This window comes from Phyllopteryx taeniolatus, chromosome 7 (genome assembly GCF_024500385.1).
Source record: "Phyllopteryx taeniolatus isolate TA_2022b chromosome 7, UOR_Ptae_1.2, whole genome shotgun sequence".
NCBI classification, from domain to species: domain Eukaryota; kingdom Metazoa; phylum Chordata; class Actinopteri; order Syngnathiformes; family Syngnathidae; genus Phyllopteryx; species Phyllopteryx taeniolatus.
Genome location: NC_084508.1, coordinates 15,014,491 through 15,031,835, shown reverse-complemented (window position 1 = coordinate 15,031,835; position 17,345 = coordinate 15,014,491). Strand labels below are relative to the sequence as shown.

At 40.1% G+C, this 17,345-nt stretch overlaps 1 protein-coding gene across 7 annotated transcripts in view; it reads left to right on the top strand.

Annotated features, from left to right (window-relative positions):
- Positions 1 to 17,345, top strand: part of osbpl9 (oxysterol binding protein-like 9) — a 49,776-nt gene that overhangs the window by 5,087 nt on the left and 27,344 nt on the right. For 2 of the 7 annotated variants that reach the window (XM_061778728.1, XM_061778727.1), the window contains exons 3-4: positions 3,212 to 3,290; positions 12,194 to 12,270. In XM_061778728.1, the coding sequence (XP_061634712.1) occupies positions 3,212 to 3,290; positions 12,194 to 12,270 (156 nt within the window). Of the gene's footprint in view, positions 1 to 3,058; positions 3,147 to 3,211; positions 3,291 to 12,193; positions 12,271 to 16,330; positions 16,737 to 17,345 lie in introns of those variants that run through there. The other 5 variants (XM_061778731.1, XM_061778729.1, XM_061778733.1 and 2 more) reach the window with 4 other exon arrangements.

The window sequence follows — 17,345 nt, the reverse complement described above, 5'->3', positions numbered from 1 at the left end:
GTCCTTTATGGTTAGGAACGTTCCTTATGTGCCGACTGTTTTCACCCAACTGTTTGCACTGGGTCAAGTGTAACATAGTAAGTAAATATTATTCCATTCCATTGAATGAGTAATAGGAAAGATTTCAAATTTTTACAAATACTACAAATCTAAATATATATATTATATATAAATATTATCTCTGATGGCATTAACTAGGGTTGGATGGATATTCATCTATGTAAAGAGAGACACTGATCATGTTAATTATTTCTCACAAAAATGATCAATGATTTAACATGGTAGGTAGGAAACAAATCATATGAAACACATTATTTGTATAAATCTCTGCAAGTGTTCAGATTTTAAAATCACTTCTACAACATTCCTTGGAAATCACAATGTCCCATCACTTGTGAGCTATTTTTAAAACAGGGAGGTGTGCTACTGATGTGGTCCTTGGTACCACTTACAACAAACAAACAAAAAGTTTATGCTTTAAAATACCCCTTCCACATGCTTTCAACACATTTAAATGTATTAAAACACACTTTTTCAACACATTGTAAACACATTTCAACACAAAGTTGCAAGAATAAAATGTCTAGAAAATATCGAATAATGATAGGAATAAAAAAATGAAAACATCTGTTTATAGTTTAAGCCTTAAAATACCCCTCCAACATGCTTTCATCGTTATCATATTTTAGCTATTAAAACACACTTTATAAATATGTACACTGAACAGAAAAATCTGTGATATACCTCTAATAAAAGCATAACACTCATGAAGTTGTATAATCTGGAATTTGAAAACGTGCGCGAAATGTATGCTTTATAAAGTCGAGCTTTAACCTTTGAATGTCAGTGGCACATATCGCTCCACCATATTTCAAAAGGCTTAGTTCAGTGAGCCTTTCAGCAAGCATTTTGCTTGTTAGTTTTTTTTCTTATTCTATGGTCCACCGCTAAGGATGACGTGCCAGTATGTTATCGTCTATTATCAAAGTTAAGGCAGATAGTTTTCATGCTTTACCAGTTAGCTTATTTTTACACTTAAGTGAAATGCTTGAGGCCCATCTGTGACTTACACCTTCACTCACATGACTTTCACTCGCCTTTGTATTTCTAGTTCTTGTATTTATTTTTGTTTTAATACTAACTGTGGTTTAATTTTTTTTCACACTTGGTAAAATTTTAATTCTGCACAAACCTGATGCAGACCACTACTGTACAGTCCATACAATGCATCTAGAAAGTATTCACAGCGCTTCACTTTTTTTGCATTTTGTTATGTTACAGCCTGGTTCCAAAATAGAATATTAATGTTTTTCCCCTCAAATTACTCCACACAACACCCCATAATGACAACTTGATTTTTTTGGGGGGGGAAATTTTTGCTATTTTATTACAAATTTAAAAAAAAACTAAGATATTGCATGTACATAAGTTTACAGCCTTTTCTACAAAGCTCAAAATTGAGCTCAGGTGCGCCATGTTTCCACTGATCATCCTTGAGAGGTTCCTACAGCTTAATTGAAGTCTACCTGTGGTAAATTCAGTCGACTGGACATGATTCGGAAAGGCACACACCTGTCTATGTAAAATCCCACAGGTGACAGTGCATGTCAGAGCACAAACCAAGCATGAAGTCAAAGGAATAGTCTGTCGACCTCCGAGACAGGATTGTCTCGAGGCATAAATCTGGGGATGGGGACAGAAACATTTCTGCTGCTTTGAAGGATCCAATGAGCACAGTGGCCTCCATCATTCGTCAATGGAACAAGTTCCAAACCACCGGGACTCTTCCTAGAGCTGGCTGGAAGCAACACCTTAGTAAAATGCACATAGCAGCTTGCCTGGAGTTTGCCAAAAAGCACCTGAAGGACTCTCAGACCATGAGAAAGGACATTCTGTGGTCTGATGAGACAAAGGTTGAACTCTTTGCTGTGAATGCCAGGCGTCATGTTTGGAGGAAACCAGGCACCGCGTGTCACCTGACCAATACCATCCCTACAGTGAAGCATGGTGGTGGCAGCGTCATGCTGTGGGGATGTTTTTCAGAGGTAGGAACTGGGAGACTAGTCAGGATTGAGGGGGAAAATGAATGCAGCAATGTACAGAGACATCCTGGATGAAAACCTGCTCCAGAGCGCTCAGGACCTCAGACTGGAGCAAAGGTTCACCTTCCAACAGGATAACGACACTAAGCACACAGCCAAGACAACGAAGGTGTGGCTTCAGGACTACTCTGTGAATGTCCTTGCGTGGCCCAGCCAGAGCCCAGACTTGAATCAGATCGAACATCTCTTGAGCGATCTAAAAATGAACCAACGCTCCCCATCTAACCTGCTGGAGCTTGACAGTTGCTGCAAAGAGGAATGGGTGAAAATGCCCAAAGTTAGGTGAACCAAGCTTGTGGCTTCATATTCAAAAAGAGTTGAGGATGTAAGTCTGGGCAAAGGTGCATCAACAAAGTATTGTGCAAAAGCTGTGAATACTTGTAACAACAACAACATGTCGAAAAAGTGAAACGCTGTGAATACATTTCGGGATGCACTAACGTTTGACTGTATAGTTGTTAATATTGCACTTCAAATCTGTAGGTGGCGGTAATGTGCACTACAAAGTAGTTGCCAACTGCAAAAGAACTAAAGGGAAAGATTTGACAATGATGCATAAAAGATTACTCAAGCGGTACCACAATGTAACAATTTCTTCCTTAACCCATGCCAGGTTAAAACGTTAACTTAAACGTTACACTTCTTATTTTATCTAGACTCCACCCTTCTGAAGTTGTCAATTTACGACCCCTTCCTTGGTTTGTGCATTAGGCAGCTGTGAGTCACACACCCAGTTAGCTTGCCAGCAGTCTTGTTTCTCTGCAGTCCTTTTAATCTGTTGGCTGCCCGTCCCTTGTGTGTCTGTTCCTCTACCCCTCCCTCCCTTTCTCCTCCTCTGCTTTCCAAAGTCCTACCTCCTCCTCCTAGTTTTCTCCTCCCTCCTTCGCTCCAAAGGGCTATGCTCGTGCTGGACACAGAGGTTTTGTGTTTGTGTGTGTGTGTGTGTGTGTGTGAGGGAGAAAGATACGACAGGAGGAGTTGAGTGTTTTTGAAGGTGTTGAGTTTGGAGCTAAGGTAATTCATGAAAGAGAGGACGAAAGTGAGGTATGACGTGTCCCTCCCCCTCTATCTCTCACTCTCTCCCTCATGCTCTCTTTCCTCTTGCCCAGGGCGCTGTGATCGGCATCGATGACGAGGACGACAGCACATTCACCATCACAGTGGACCAGAAGACTTTCCATTTCCAAGGTGAGCTGTCCCTCTTTTAATTTGGTCGTCTCTCCTGTCTCTCTCTTTTTCCACCCCTGGCTCTCTCTCTCTCTCGCTCCCCCTCTGTGGTTTCTCCACCCCGTAGTTGCTGTTCATTTGCTCCATCAATCTCTCTCTCTCGCTCTTTCCCTCCCCGGCTTAATAAAGACTTGGGCAAGTCTTGTCAAATGCCAGGAAATGTGCAGCGTCAAAGTGGGCTATGAGCAATTTGAGGATTTCTCACGTCCAATGGAACATCTCCTAACCTCACGAAGTTGGGAAAAAAAAACAAGATTTGTTCCACTGCCTGCTGAATAGATTCCGGGAACAGCAAACAAGGAAGGAATCTGTTTTCTTCAGCACTCCTGACTGCGAAGATCACTGCTTGTGTGTGTTGCAGCTGCGCCTCTGGGAATAAATATGGAATACTGCTGAGCTGGAAGCTGAGCTCAGGTCTCTGCTGGCCGCTCCCGCTCCTTGTCCTTCACTAGAAGCCTGCCGCTGCTGGCACTGTAACAACCAGTCCCTCTGACCATAGGGACGGGATTGGCTAACAGATACGGCATCGCCCCCCCCACTTCCACCTCCTAGCCGTGCCAACCTTTCCCTCTTCTCGAGCCAGCACACCACAGACACTTGTTCTTACATCACCCACCAGGTTTTGAGCTAACTGCAGTCGTGTTTCCTTCACATCTGAGCCTCCATCTCTCTTCCACTGTTGTACATTTTTCCCCTCACTGCCCATCACCTCACCTTCCATTTCATCACCAGCAGCCACTCGCCACAGTCCATGGGCCCCCCGCCCCTCTCACCTCCTCCATGCCCTCTCCCATGTCTGTGTTCCGAAGCTGTATGCTGTGGTTCTCCAAACGGAAGGGTAAGGAGAAAACCGCCCGTGGCTTGGTCCACATGCATGTCCACTGCAGATGGAGACGAGAGGGTGTCAATTACTTGTCATCTGGAATTTAGTTCATGGACTGTAAATCATGCAAAGCTGCATGTCCTGTGTGATTTGGGCAAATTGGTTTTGTTCCTGCGGTTCAAGGGTATTTTTGAGCTTTGTAGGGTAGATTGTTTATTTAGGTGTGATAGAGAAATGGCTATATGCAGTCTTGCACATTAACCCATTGTTGGCTCATTGTGAAAGTATGACTATGCTAACAGTTTTGTTTTATTAGGTTGAGGCATTTTCATGACTGTAATCGTGCACAACAATGTGTAAAGTTAGGTAATGATAACGCTTGTCAGAATCTTATCACAGTCTAGAATTCTCTATACAGCAGGGTGTGTTGTTCAGTTTTTGGTAGATACAGTGGTATCTTTACTTAAGAGTGCCCTGTTTTAAGAGCTTTTTGTATTACTAGCTATTTATTTTTTGGAGTGTGTGCGTGTTGCAAGCCAAAGTTTTAGTTCCGATACACCTCCTGAAAATGAAAATGGGGGTTGGGGGGGGGGGAAGGAACATTTAAGGTACCGTAATGCCCTCATGTTGCAAGGCAAGGAGAGCCACAGTCGCCAATGCACTTTGTCATTTATTGAATGAGACAAACAGTCAAACACACAAATACATAATGAGAACACTCACAAGGATCCCTGTAGGACACAACTCACACCCTAATGTAATTTGTACGAAATTCATGAGGCCACGCCCTTTAAAGGCACACATCCAACACGAAGACTACATTATGTGCAGTAATTACGCTTTATAAAACCACTTTATTTCTTTACATTCTCTTATGGCTTATAAAATTTTGACAAAAACGTTTTGGGTTTTTTGGCATTTTGGCATGACATTTTGATTCTTTTTAATGGGGAAAATATATTTTATATACTATATAGTCAATTGCGTTACAAACTTGAATTAAACTCTTAAGTCAAGCGACAACGTTATTAACACTTTCACAAAACATGAGTTAAACACTCTTTTTAAGGGGTCTCAATATGGGCTGAAATATGTTCCAATATGGATAACCATCTTTGAAATCAGAAGTCAAGGATAATTTCTTCAGTAATTAAAGAAAAGTGGGGGGATTGGCAACACAAAATGCTTGCAATATTGTAATATTATTTATTACATTTGAAATTTTGGTACAGATTTTAGCATGAATGATGGACGTTCATGCACATGATTTGCATTCAAGGGTCACAAAATGCTGTGGTGGGCTGGATCTGGCTCCCGGGCCTTGAGTTTGACACTAGTGCTCTATGCAAACACCGTTTTACTGTTGTAATAGTTGAACATCAATAAAAAAAATTCTACAGATGGTATCCCATTCATGTTTAAATTTCTACATTCAGATAGTTAACGAACAACTGTCGTTTTATTCCCGGCATGGAATCAGCATAATTGATTGTTTTGCTCAGAGATAGGCATAACAATCGATTGGTGGACTGTTTTTATGATTGAATGATTTTATGTAGAACTTTTGCTAGCTTCTTGAATTGAGACAAAATGGAGTGCAGTACTTGGTTTCAATCAAAACATATGCTGTTGATTCTCTTTTCCACTTTGGCACAACTCCTAAAAGCTGTATGATTCTGCTTAGTAAGACACAAGCTCAGAACATTCAAAGAAAATCTCATGTGCCTTCCCAAAATAATAACTCCATTAAATTATCTTTAATTTTCCTCATGGTCCATCATCCATCCCTAGTTGCTATGATAACAGATATCTGACGTCCAGCCTGCCACTGAGGCATCCCCTTGTTCTACTGGTGGAATTAGTGGAAATTTAGCACAAGATATGTGCCGAACATTAGACGGGCTTTTAGCTTGGAGAAGAAGTGTTGTACAGAATGTTTTGCCGAGGAGACTCCTCTGTCGCAGTAAAGTGATCCTGGTCTGAGAATGTTAGGTTGTCAGTCTCTGGATCCACAGTAGTATGAATGTCTGGTTGTATGGCTTTTGCTCACATTTTTATACAACCCCAATTCCAATGAAGTTGGGACGTTGTGTTAAATATAAATAAAAAGAGAATACAATGATTTGCAAATCATGTTCAACCTATATTTAATTGAATACACTACAAAGACAAGATATCAAGATATTTAATGTTCAAACTGATAAACTTTATTGTTTATAGCAAATAATCATTAACTTAGAATTTTATGGCTGCAACACGTTCCAAAAAAGCTGGGACAGGGTCATGTTTACCACTGTGTTACATCACCTTTTCTTTTAACAACATTCAATAAACGTTTGTGAACTAAGGACGCTAATTGTTGAAGCTTTGTAGGTGCAATTCTTTCCCATTCTTGCTTGATGTACAGCTTCAGCTGTTCAACAGTCCGGGGTCTCCGTTGTCGTATTTTACGCTTCATAATCCGCCACACATTTTCAATGGGAGACAGGTCTGGACTGCAGGCAGGCCAGTCTAGTACCCGCACTCTTTTACTACGAAACCACGCGCTTGTAACACATGCAGAATGTGATTTGGCATTGTCATGCTGAAATAAGCAGAGGCTTCCATGAAAAAGACATTGCTAGGATGGCAGCATATGTTTCTTCAAAACCTGTATGTACCTTTCAGCATTGCCGTCACAGATGTGTAAGTTACCCATGCCTTTGGCACTAACACAGCCCCATACCATCACAGATGCTGGCTTTTGAACTTTGCGTCCATAACAGTCCATGTGGTTCTTTTCCTCTTTGGCCCGGAGGACACAACGTCCACAATTTCCAAAAACAATTTGAAATGTGGACTCGTCGGACCACAGAACACTTTTCCACTTTGCATCAGTCCATCTTGGATGAGCTCGGGCCCAGAGAAGCCGGTGGCGTTTCTGGGTGTTGTTGATGAATGGCTTTTGCTTTGCATAGTAGAGTTTCTAGTTGCACTTACGGATGTAGCGCCAAACTGTATTTACTGACATTGGTTTTCTAAAGTGTTCCTGTGCCCATGTGGTGATATCCTTTACACATTGATGTCGGTTTTGATGCAGTACCGCCTGAGGGATTGAAGGTCACGGGCATTCAATGTTGGTTTTCGGCCTTGCCACTTACATGCAGTGATTTCTCCAGATTCTTTGAACCTTTTGATGATATTATGGACCGTAGATGATGAAATCCCTAAATTCCTTGCAATTGTACGTGAGGAACATTGTCCTTAAACTGTTAGACTATTTTCTCACGCGCTTGTTCACAAAGAGGTGAACGTCTCCCCATCTTTGCTTGTGAATGACTGAGCAATTCAGGGAAGCTCCTTTTATAACCAATCATGGCATCCACCTGTTCCCAATTAGCCTGTTCACCTGTGGGATGTTCCAAACAGGTGTTTGATGAGCATTCCTCAACTTTCTCAGTCTTTTTTGCCACCTGTCCCAGCTGTTTTGGAACATGTTGCAGCCATAAAATTGTAAGTTAATTATTATTTGCTAAAAACAATCAAGTTTATCCGTTTGAACATTAAATATCTTGTATTTGTAGTGTATTCAATTAAATATAGATTAAACATGGTTTGCAAATCATTGTATTCTCTTATTTGTTTAACACAACGTCCCAACTTCATTGGAATTGGGGTTGTAGTACCCATACACGTGATCATACAGACAGGCCTCGAAAGTGGTGTTTTTCTGGTATTAATACACGATGCCTCCTACGGGACAGTCCAGTTTATAAGCAGAATTGTATTTGTTATTCAGAGGCTTTGCCAGCTTCGATTGTGTCTCTGTCTCTAGTCTACTGTGCTTTTATTTAGAGGAGCATCCATTATTTATCAGCCCCTCTCTACTGGCGGTGCCTCAGAGTTACCTGAGAGCCATTAGCATCTCCCTTTCCTCCACTCTCATTCACCTCCTCTTATCTATGGTCGCTATCCTTCCTGTCATCCCTGTCCATTCTCTCAGAAGCAAGAGAACAACTCCTAAATGTTCCTTTCTTTGCCTCGATACCACCTGCGCTCCATTTTTATTCACTTTTTTATTCCAGCATGTTGTCTGGTGGTTAGCAGATTACAGATGAGTCATTCAGCCCAAATGAACACATTTGACCGTCAATTACAGTCCCCTCTAAAAGTATTGAAACGTCAAGCTAAATTCCTTTTTTTGTTGTATACTGAAGACATTTGAGTTTCAGATCAAAAGATTAATATGAGACAAAAGTTCAGAATTGCAGCCTTTATTTCATGGTATTTTCATCTAGATGTGTGAAACAACTCAGGACAGAGCACCTTAGAACCCACCCACTTTTCAAGTGAGCAAAAGTCTTGGAACGTGTGACTGATGGGTGTTTCTAGTTGCTCAGGTGTTGCATTTTAGATTGATTGCTTAAACATAGTGCTTGTTTTTGGCTTTGGGTTTCATTTGCTGTTAATCAAACACAAATACTAGAGAGCTCTCTCTGGGAGAAAAGCAAACCATATTGAAGCTGAGAGAAGAGGGAAAATTGATCAGAACTAAAGCACAAACATTGGGCATAGCCAATACAACAATTTGGAATGTCCTGAAAAAGAAAAAAACTACTGGTGTACTGAACAACAGATGTCGATCAGGTCAGCCAAGGCTATCAACAGCAGTTGATGATAGAAAAATTTTGAGAGAAAGTTTTGGAACAAAGTTTTATGGACTGATCAGACCAAGATTAACCTCTGATCAGACCAAGATTAACCTCTACCAAAGTGATGGAAAGGCCAAAGTATGGCGAAAGAAAGGACCTGCTTCTGATCCAAAACACACAAGCTCATCTGTGACGCATGGTGGAGGTAATGTCATTGCTTGGGCTTGCTTGGCTGCTTCTGGAACAGGCTTACTAGTCTTTATTGATGATGTAACTCATGATAATAGCAGCAGAATTAATTCTGAAGTCTACAAAACCATTTTGTCTGGCAATTTACATCGTAAACCAAAATGCATCCAAACTAACCGTGAGAAGCTTCATCATGCAGCAAGGCAATGACCCAAAAACACTGCCAACACAACAAAGGACTTCATCAGGGGGAACAAGTGAAAGGTCTTAGACTGGCCAAGTCAATCACTGGACCTTAACCCAATAGAGCATGCGTTTTTACATCCTGAAGAGGAGACTGAAGGAAGAAACCCCCAGAAACAAACAAGAACTCAAAGAGGCTGCAGTAAAGGCCTGGAAAAGCATTTCAAATAAAGAATGCAACAGTCTGGTGAAGTCAATGGGTCGCAGTTATTGCAAGTAACAGTTATTCCATCAAATATTAATTGTTATTCACTTGTAGTTCATTTAATAATGTATGTTGCAATATTTTTGCTCACTTGAAAAGTGGGTGGCTTCAAACCATAGACAGCTCACTGGTCTTCAGGTTTGCTTAACAACAAATGCAGTTTTCAAAGGTGAAACCCAAAGCCAAAAACAAGCACTATCTAATGTTTAAGCCATCAATCTAACACCTGAGCAACTAGAAAGACCTATCAGTCACATGTTCCAATGCTTTTGGTCACTTGAAAAGTGGGTGGCTTCAAACAAAAGGTGCTCTGTCTGAGTTGTTTAACATACAGTTCATGTAAATACTATGCAATAAAAGTTGGAATTCTGAACTTTTGTCTCCTATTCATCTTTTGATCAGAAACCCAAATTTCTTCAGTATACTACAAAAACAACGGACTTGACCTTGCCCTTCCAATGCTTTTGGAGGGGACCGTATATTCGCCCTAAATTGCTATATTGTCAATGCACCACACCGTAGGTCTTAGCAATGTTGATAGGTTGCAGTCCTGAGTGACGGACGGACCCTTCTTCACCCCCCTGGAAAATGCACACAAACATCAGCTGCTGGAAAGATGGAGGTGTCAGGAAGAGAAAAGGGCAGGATGAATAATTCAAATGCATTTTGGACAGGCGGGACAGCAGAGGCTAAGCATTTTAAACAAAAATGTTGCTACTCTACCCTGACCTCTTTATATAGAAGGTCCCTTCCATATAGTTTGGTCCAGATATTATTATTATTATTTTTTTATATAAAAACATTTTTGCCTGTATATATCCGTACAATGGATTTAAAATAAAAATACCAAAATGCATCTGAATTGTAGAATTGAAGCTTAAATTTGAGGCTTTACAGAAATATTGGTTTTAGGAATTACTGCCATGAATTGTGGAAGGAAGCCAAATTACCCAGCGAGAACCCACACAATTACAGTGCGAACATGAAAATGGCACGCAAAATGTCCATACTTTGCCTGTCTTGAGACTGTCTTGTGTGAGACTCAGAAGAACATGATTTGTCGTACTAAAATAAAGTGGAATTGCACACCCACTGCAGTAGATGGCAGTCGTAACAGAAAACAATTGAGAAGCACTGCTTTAGGGGAATAAAAAAAATCCATAAATGTTAGGCAAAGCTTGTATTGTTTTGTGACAAAATCTATGTCAGGGCTGTGGTACTACCTCTATCAGGAATGGAGCTAAATAACATTACCCTCAGTAACCTGTTCCTCTAGAGCAGGGGTGTCAAACTCATTTTTGTCACGGGCCACATTGTTGATACAATTACCCTCAGATGGCCATTATGACTTTGTAACCATATAAAAGTTTCATTGTGTCATGAAAAATCAGTGAACCCCCACATACTCATGGTTTGGCACTGCAGTTACATACTCGCTGATTTATTTATTTTTTTTTCTCAATTGTCTTAAAATTATTTTTCAATTCTTTAAAATGTTTTCATTTCTTTTTTTTCCCAAAATGGGAATCAGTTATCCGTGAACTTTTGCTCATCATGGTCTGGCCCGGTCCACACAACAAATTGATGGATAACTCTATTTGAAAACAGAAGTCAGGAATTTGTTCAAGTACTGATCAAGTTACGGTAAAACAATGGGTTTGGTAACAAAAAATACTTGGAATATACCTGTAATATCTCAATGTTGTTATTACAGCCAACAATTTAAAATGTTGGTACAGATTTTAGCAAAAATTATAGAATTTGATTAAAATAATTTGGTTTCGCGGGCCACCTAAAATGGTGTGGCAGGCCGGATGTGGCCTTGAGTTTGACATATGTCAGGTATATGCCACAGTGTCCCTAAATTAACAGCATTGGTATTTACCAAAATATATATATTTTTAAAGGTCCCACATTTTGGCTTTTTAGACCTTCATAGAGTTACTCTCTAACATGGACTTAGTACAAAAGTGTTAGTTTCATTTAAAAAAACAAAAAAACAAAAAAAAACTTAGTTTTGTCATACAATTGTACAGAAAAAGCCCCCCTGATCCAGTTTTGTATCCGCTTTGTCCATATTTGGCTAAGATTTCCTCTGATTTCAGGCCTCTCGGCAGAAAAACATCTTTGACTCAGGAATGCGTGAATGATTTTAATTCATATTTCACGTTTACTGAGGCACAATAGAGACAATATTACATCCGAAATACTGGAACAAGTTGGTTTGGCAAAATAGCTCTTGACTGAAATAATATATTAAATTCTAAAATATAATTAAGATTGTTCAAATGCACTTTTCTGAAAAAAAAGTAAAGCATTATTAATTTTGATTTAGATATCAAATCAGTCATTTCCATTCATTCTTGATCAGAAAAAAAGTTTTGGTGGTTCAATGTTATGCTTCATTCGTTTTTTAATTCTCAGAGAAGCCCAGTGAGCTGGCAGTTTTGTATAAAAAAAAGTAAATTCAGTGTTAAATTCCTCATTCCTGTTCTAAACATAACTTCAAACTCACATAAAATTGAAATAGTTCGCAAAAAAGCAATTCATAATGTTGGATTGCTATCAAACAGGTCGGGGGGCGTGCTTTAATCCAAGTGTTCAAGCGTGTGACATCACAGTGCTGATTGTCTTAGTGCAAAACTTAAACATTATCCTAAAAAAAATTCTTATCACTACCAACAGTTTTCAATTCCCAAGTGTGTAATGTCTTACATATTATCTATGTAAGAAATATGGCTCACTGGGCGTGTCTGTATACTTATGCCCTCAGCCAGAGATGCAGACGAGCGAGAGAAGTGGATCCACGCCTTAGAGGGAACAATTCTGCGGCACACCCTCCAACTCCAGGTAGGAAACAGTGCATGTGTTTGTATAAATGCGTGCGTGCGTGTGTTTTTAATCCCTTCAGAACTGTGAAAATAAAACCCATTTAGCGCAGGGGCATCTTTGTTTTAATGCCTGTTGATGCAAATTTCTTATTTCTCACCATTTGCATTTTACAATTTACCTCTGGAAAACTACATACTACGTACATGTCCTCGAAAGTGGTCTCTTCACCTCCATGCATGTGGTTTTGCAGCATTTGACAATTTAAGAGATATCAGTCTAATCTGGAAGGACGATGTCATTTGTCAGATTTTATTTTCTTTTTTTTCTTTTTTTAATTTATTTATTCATTTTTCCTTCCCTCAACTAATAAGGATGACGTGCTGTTCCACCAGCTTATGAAAAAGGTGAACCATCTGCAGAGCAGTGGAAGACGTTAAAGTGCCACAAAGCCAGAAAAATGGCATGTAAATTCAACACATCACAGAGAAAAGTACTGTTAACAAGCCTGCCAAATTTGAATGAATAAAACAAATCGCTAAGTATATAAAATCAGGTTTCAAAACTTGAATAATAAGGGCTACTTCTCAGCTTTCAGACACTGTGGGTGTGTCGAATGGATGCGCCAAAAGTATTCACACATACTGAGGGGGTGATAGTTTATATGATGTAAAATCACCTTGGGAGGCTCAACTTCAAAATTGAATGCTTATTGTGGACTGTAATCATAGAAATAAGCACACAATTCAACTTACCCTCATTGTTGGTGACATAATGTCACAGCCGAACACAGCACCTGAAATTAAAACGGTGAAAAAGATGCTTAAACTATATCTCAACAATCCAGCACTATATTATGTCTTTGCATATCTTTTCTGCACTTATCTTCAAACATATTTAATGTATTTAGAAACAAAACACGGATATCTGCTTAGAGCCCCTTTAATAGATATGACATCTTTCACAATTTGGTGAACATTCATTTATCAATCTTTTCAGACTTTGAAGAGAATTTGGATGTTCTGTGTTCTTATCACCACTTTGTAGCCCCATGTATCTAGTTGGCCTTGTTCTTCTCAATGGATTCTCATTAATAAGTCACAGCGTCATAAATGGGATTTTTCTGGATGTTGCAGTGGAGCCTCGAAAATAAAATGGAGAGGGTAAATCTTGATCAAGTGTAACGAGCTCGGACTCGTTTATTTTTTTGGAGTCTTGAGTTGTGAGCAAATCTCCATTCGCTATTTGTATTGACAGTAACGAATGATTAGCAAATCACAATCAAATCGCTACTCCTTGTACTATTCTGAAATAAAGACATATCCTTGTCCACCAAATGAAAAATCCAACTAGATTATTTGTAAACTATCTATAGTCCCCTGGTTACGTCCTGCTCACAGTTTTTTGGGGCCAAGTGCCTTTTAGTGAGAAGTGGCTTCCGTCTGGCTACATAAAGGCCTGATTGATGGAGTGCATTAGCAATGGTTGACCTTCTGGGTGGTTCTTCTATCTCTGCAAGGGGACACTGGAGCACTGCCTTAGTGACCATTGGGTTCTTGTTCACCTGTCTGACCAAGCCCCTTCTTCTCCGGTTACTCAGCTTGGTCTAAAGGCCAGATCTAGGAAGGGCCCTGGTGGTTCCAAACTTCTTCCATTTCCGAATAATCGAGACCATAGTGCTTTTCAGGACCTTCAATGCTGCTGAAATTCTTTTGTATCCTTCCCCAGATTTATGCCTTGACACAATCTGGTGTCGGAGGTCTGCAGACAGTTCCTTAAACTTCATCGCTTGGTTTGCTCTCTGATATGCACTGTCAACTATGATACCTTATAAAGACGTGTGTCAAATGATGTTCCATCAACTGAATTTAACACAGGTGGACTCCATTCAAGTTGTAGTAGCATCTCCAGGATGATCAGTGGAAATCAAACGCACCTGAGCTTAAGTTTGTGTCATAGCAAAGGGTGTGAATACTTATGAACCTATTATGTTTGAAGTTTTAAATTTTATTTTATTTTTTATTTTTTTAGAAATTTACATAAATGTCTGAAAATATATTTTTACTTTGTCATAATGGGATATTTAATGTAGATTTTTCAAAAGAAAACAATACTCAAATCAGCTTTAGAATAATTCTGTAACATGGCAAAATGTGGAAAACGTGAAGGGGTGTGAATACTTTCTGGTGGCATTGTATGTTTAGGTAACACTAAATTGTGCATAAATCAGTCATCTATTTGGCCTTTTTGACTTTGAGAGACTTCATGTTTCAGTGTTGTTGTGACCACTTTGTAGCTTTGTGGCTTGTTATGCCTTGTTTATATCAACTAATTCTTCCTTCTAAGGGCATTGAATCGATCGCAAATGGACTGTTCTGTTTGTCTTAGAAGACGTTTCGCCTCCCTTCCGAGCAGGCTTCATCAGTTCATGGAACAAGGCTTAGTTAGGACACACTAGCCAGTGTGTGGAAGTCTCAATTATTTATGCTCCAACTTAGAGGGATGCCTCCACACCTGCACTGGACATTGCACCCCAAATCATGACTGACTGTGGATATATTTAACACTGGACCTCAAGCAGCTTGGGTTCTGTTCTTCACTCATTTTACCCATCCTCTGGAGGATATCAACGATGGTCTTCTGAACAGTTGTCAACTCTGCAGTCTTCCCCATTTTTATCCCAACTGAGACAATTGAACCAAACTGAAGCAATTTAATGACACCCGGGGAAACCTGTGCAGGTGCTTTGAGTGGAGTAGATGATAAGTGTGTGACAATCAGTTTAAAACATTTATGGCCTGCAAAATTTGGGCTGATTTCTTCATAGTATTAAAAATTTTGGAATTCCTGATTTTGTGGGTTTTATGAGCTGGAAGCCCAAATTATGTAAAAATAAACAAATTGTTTAAATTGTGGGCCCTGAATCTATAATCTATGAAAGTTTAACTTTTTGAATGGAATGTAATGAAATAAACTTTTCCATGATAGTCAAATGTTTAAACATTTGACCTACCTCACCCCTCTTTCAAACCATCCGTCTTCCCTGTCCAAAATATACACATTTGACACATACACATATCCTCAAAAAAGTGCTGATTCTCTTGGAGGTATCGGAAGACAGCTGGGTCTTGACCTGAGGTGTTTGCCCATCTGTGTTGTGCCATGCATCTGCTCAGTGGTTGTTTGGTTTCCCCAATGTATGCATTTGTGCATTCCTCACTGCACTTGACCGCATACACCAGATTGCTTTTCTGCTTGTGTGGTGTCCGGTCTTCAGTGTGTACCAGCCTTTGTCTCAGGGTGTTACCAGGTTTTAAGTGTACCAGAATGTTGTGTTGGTTGAAAATCTTTCTGAGTTTCTCATACATACGGAATGACAATATTGTTGGGTCTGTCACTCTTTTCTGTCGCATCCACCCTGCTCCTGCCCCTTCTGGAATTGGATGTGCTTTTTACAAATGACCAGCTGGGGTAAGCACAGGTTTGGAGGGCCTCCCTCATATGTCTGTGCTCTTTCTCTTTGGCCTGTGGACTGGTTGGAATGTTATCAGCTCTGTGTTGTGCCATATACACAACGGTGGAAAAACCATCACTACGATTGATTCAGTGCCCTGAGAATGAAATGACCTGGATGAATGAGAATATTCACAGACAATTCATTCTTATACTTCATGATGGTTGTTGGCATAGAATTTGGCTTGTTTGCATCTTAATGTGATCAAATGATTATTTTTCTTTTATTGCTTTCTCCTTCTGAAACCAAATTGTGTTCTTTGTTCTGTCGTATTATGAAGGCCTTCAATTTTAATGTCTCCTTTTTGTTTCTTTAACTTTATTTGCTCACCACCACCCTTGAGGCAAATCCTTCTGAGTAGTTAAGTGCACTGCTCGGTATACAGACATGCACGCACACACACGCATGCAGATTTAAGACGCTGCTGTCGTCGCATCACGTGACCAACTCTTACCAATCTGAGAGCTGCTTGCTGGCTCAACCAAACATCTGCCCTTGTTGCCTTAACCAATGGGAGCAGCCATTTGTGATGCTTGTCCCTGTCAGCATTTGCTGCTGCTTCGTGTTTTCTCTCCACTGCCTACGTGAGAGGAAGTGTGCCTTTCCTGCCAGGGGAGGGTCCTGGATTAACTCGCCAGTCTGTCTCATACGAAATGCTCTGCTGATAGCAGATAAGACGGGATCGACTGTGGCTGCCTGGTTAATTCACTCTGAAGGTTGGTGCAGTGAATATTGTCATATTGCAGTGGAGCTCGCAAGAGGAGTGTTTGTTGTTCCAATAAGAAAGAGGAGGAGGCAAGAGTGAGGAAGACCGCTAACTTGGACCATAGCTGGTTGCCGTGTTTGCTGTTGGAAGAGGGAAATGACAGAGCACAACAAGAGGCTGTGGAAATATCCTGTGTCAGGTTTAAATGCCCTGATGGACAAGATGTGCATAGTTTAGTTCAGCATGTCTATTGGAGGGCGGCACCCTGTAAGTAAGACACACATAAACACACCACTGCATCACAACAACAACTTAAACGGCTGCAGTGCTATGTTGGGGCAGCGACTTTTTGAAAGTGGGTCAAACAGCGTTGAAAGACAAATAGAAAAGGGGGTGGGTATGAGAGCAGTTTTGTTTGTCGAGTCTGGTGTCATGAGGCTTTGACTCTTTTTGTGTGACAATGTATTTATTTTAAAACATTTATTTTTTTTAATTTTTTTTTTTTTTACTCCTTTTAAAATATTCCCGCTGTGTATGTGACACCAACACTCAGGGATGCAGCGACATCTTCTGCAGGAATCAGCAGAAGTCCAGGAGCACACTGGAAAGGAATTTAAGAAACACTGAAGATGTGAGCATGTGATCTGTATTCAAAATCTTTACTGTTTGAAAACCGCAGCTCTGTATTTGTATACAGTGGTTCCTCGACCTATGAGTAACCCGACTTGGGTGTCTTGAGTTGTGAGCAAAAATCTGAGTTACGAGGCCTAGATGGCGGCAGCAAAGTTTTACAACAAGCAGCACTGCAGCAGTTTGGCAGGCAGTGACAAATTCTCAAAAAAAGAAGCTAAGCCTAAGTGTTTATTGCCAGTCCCA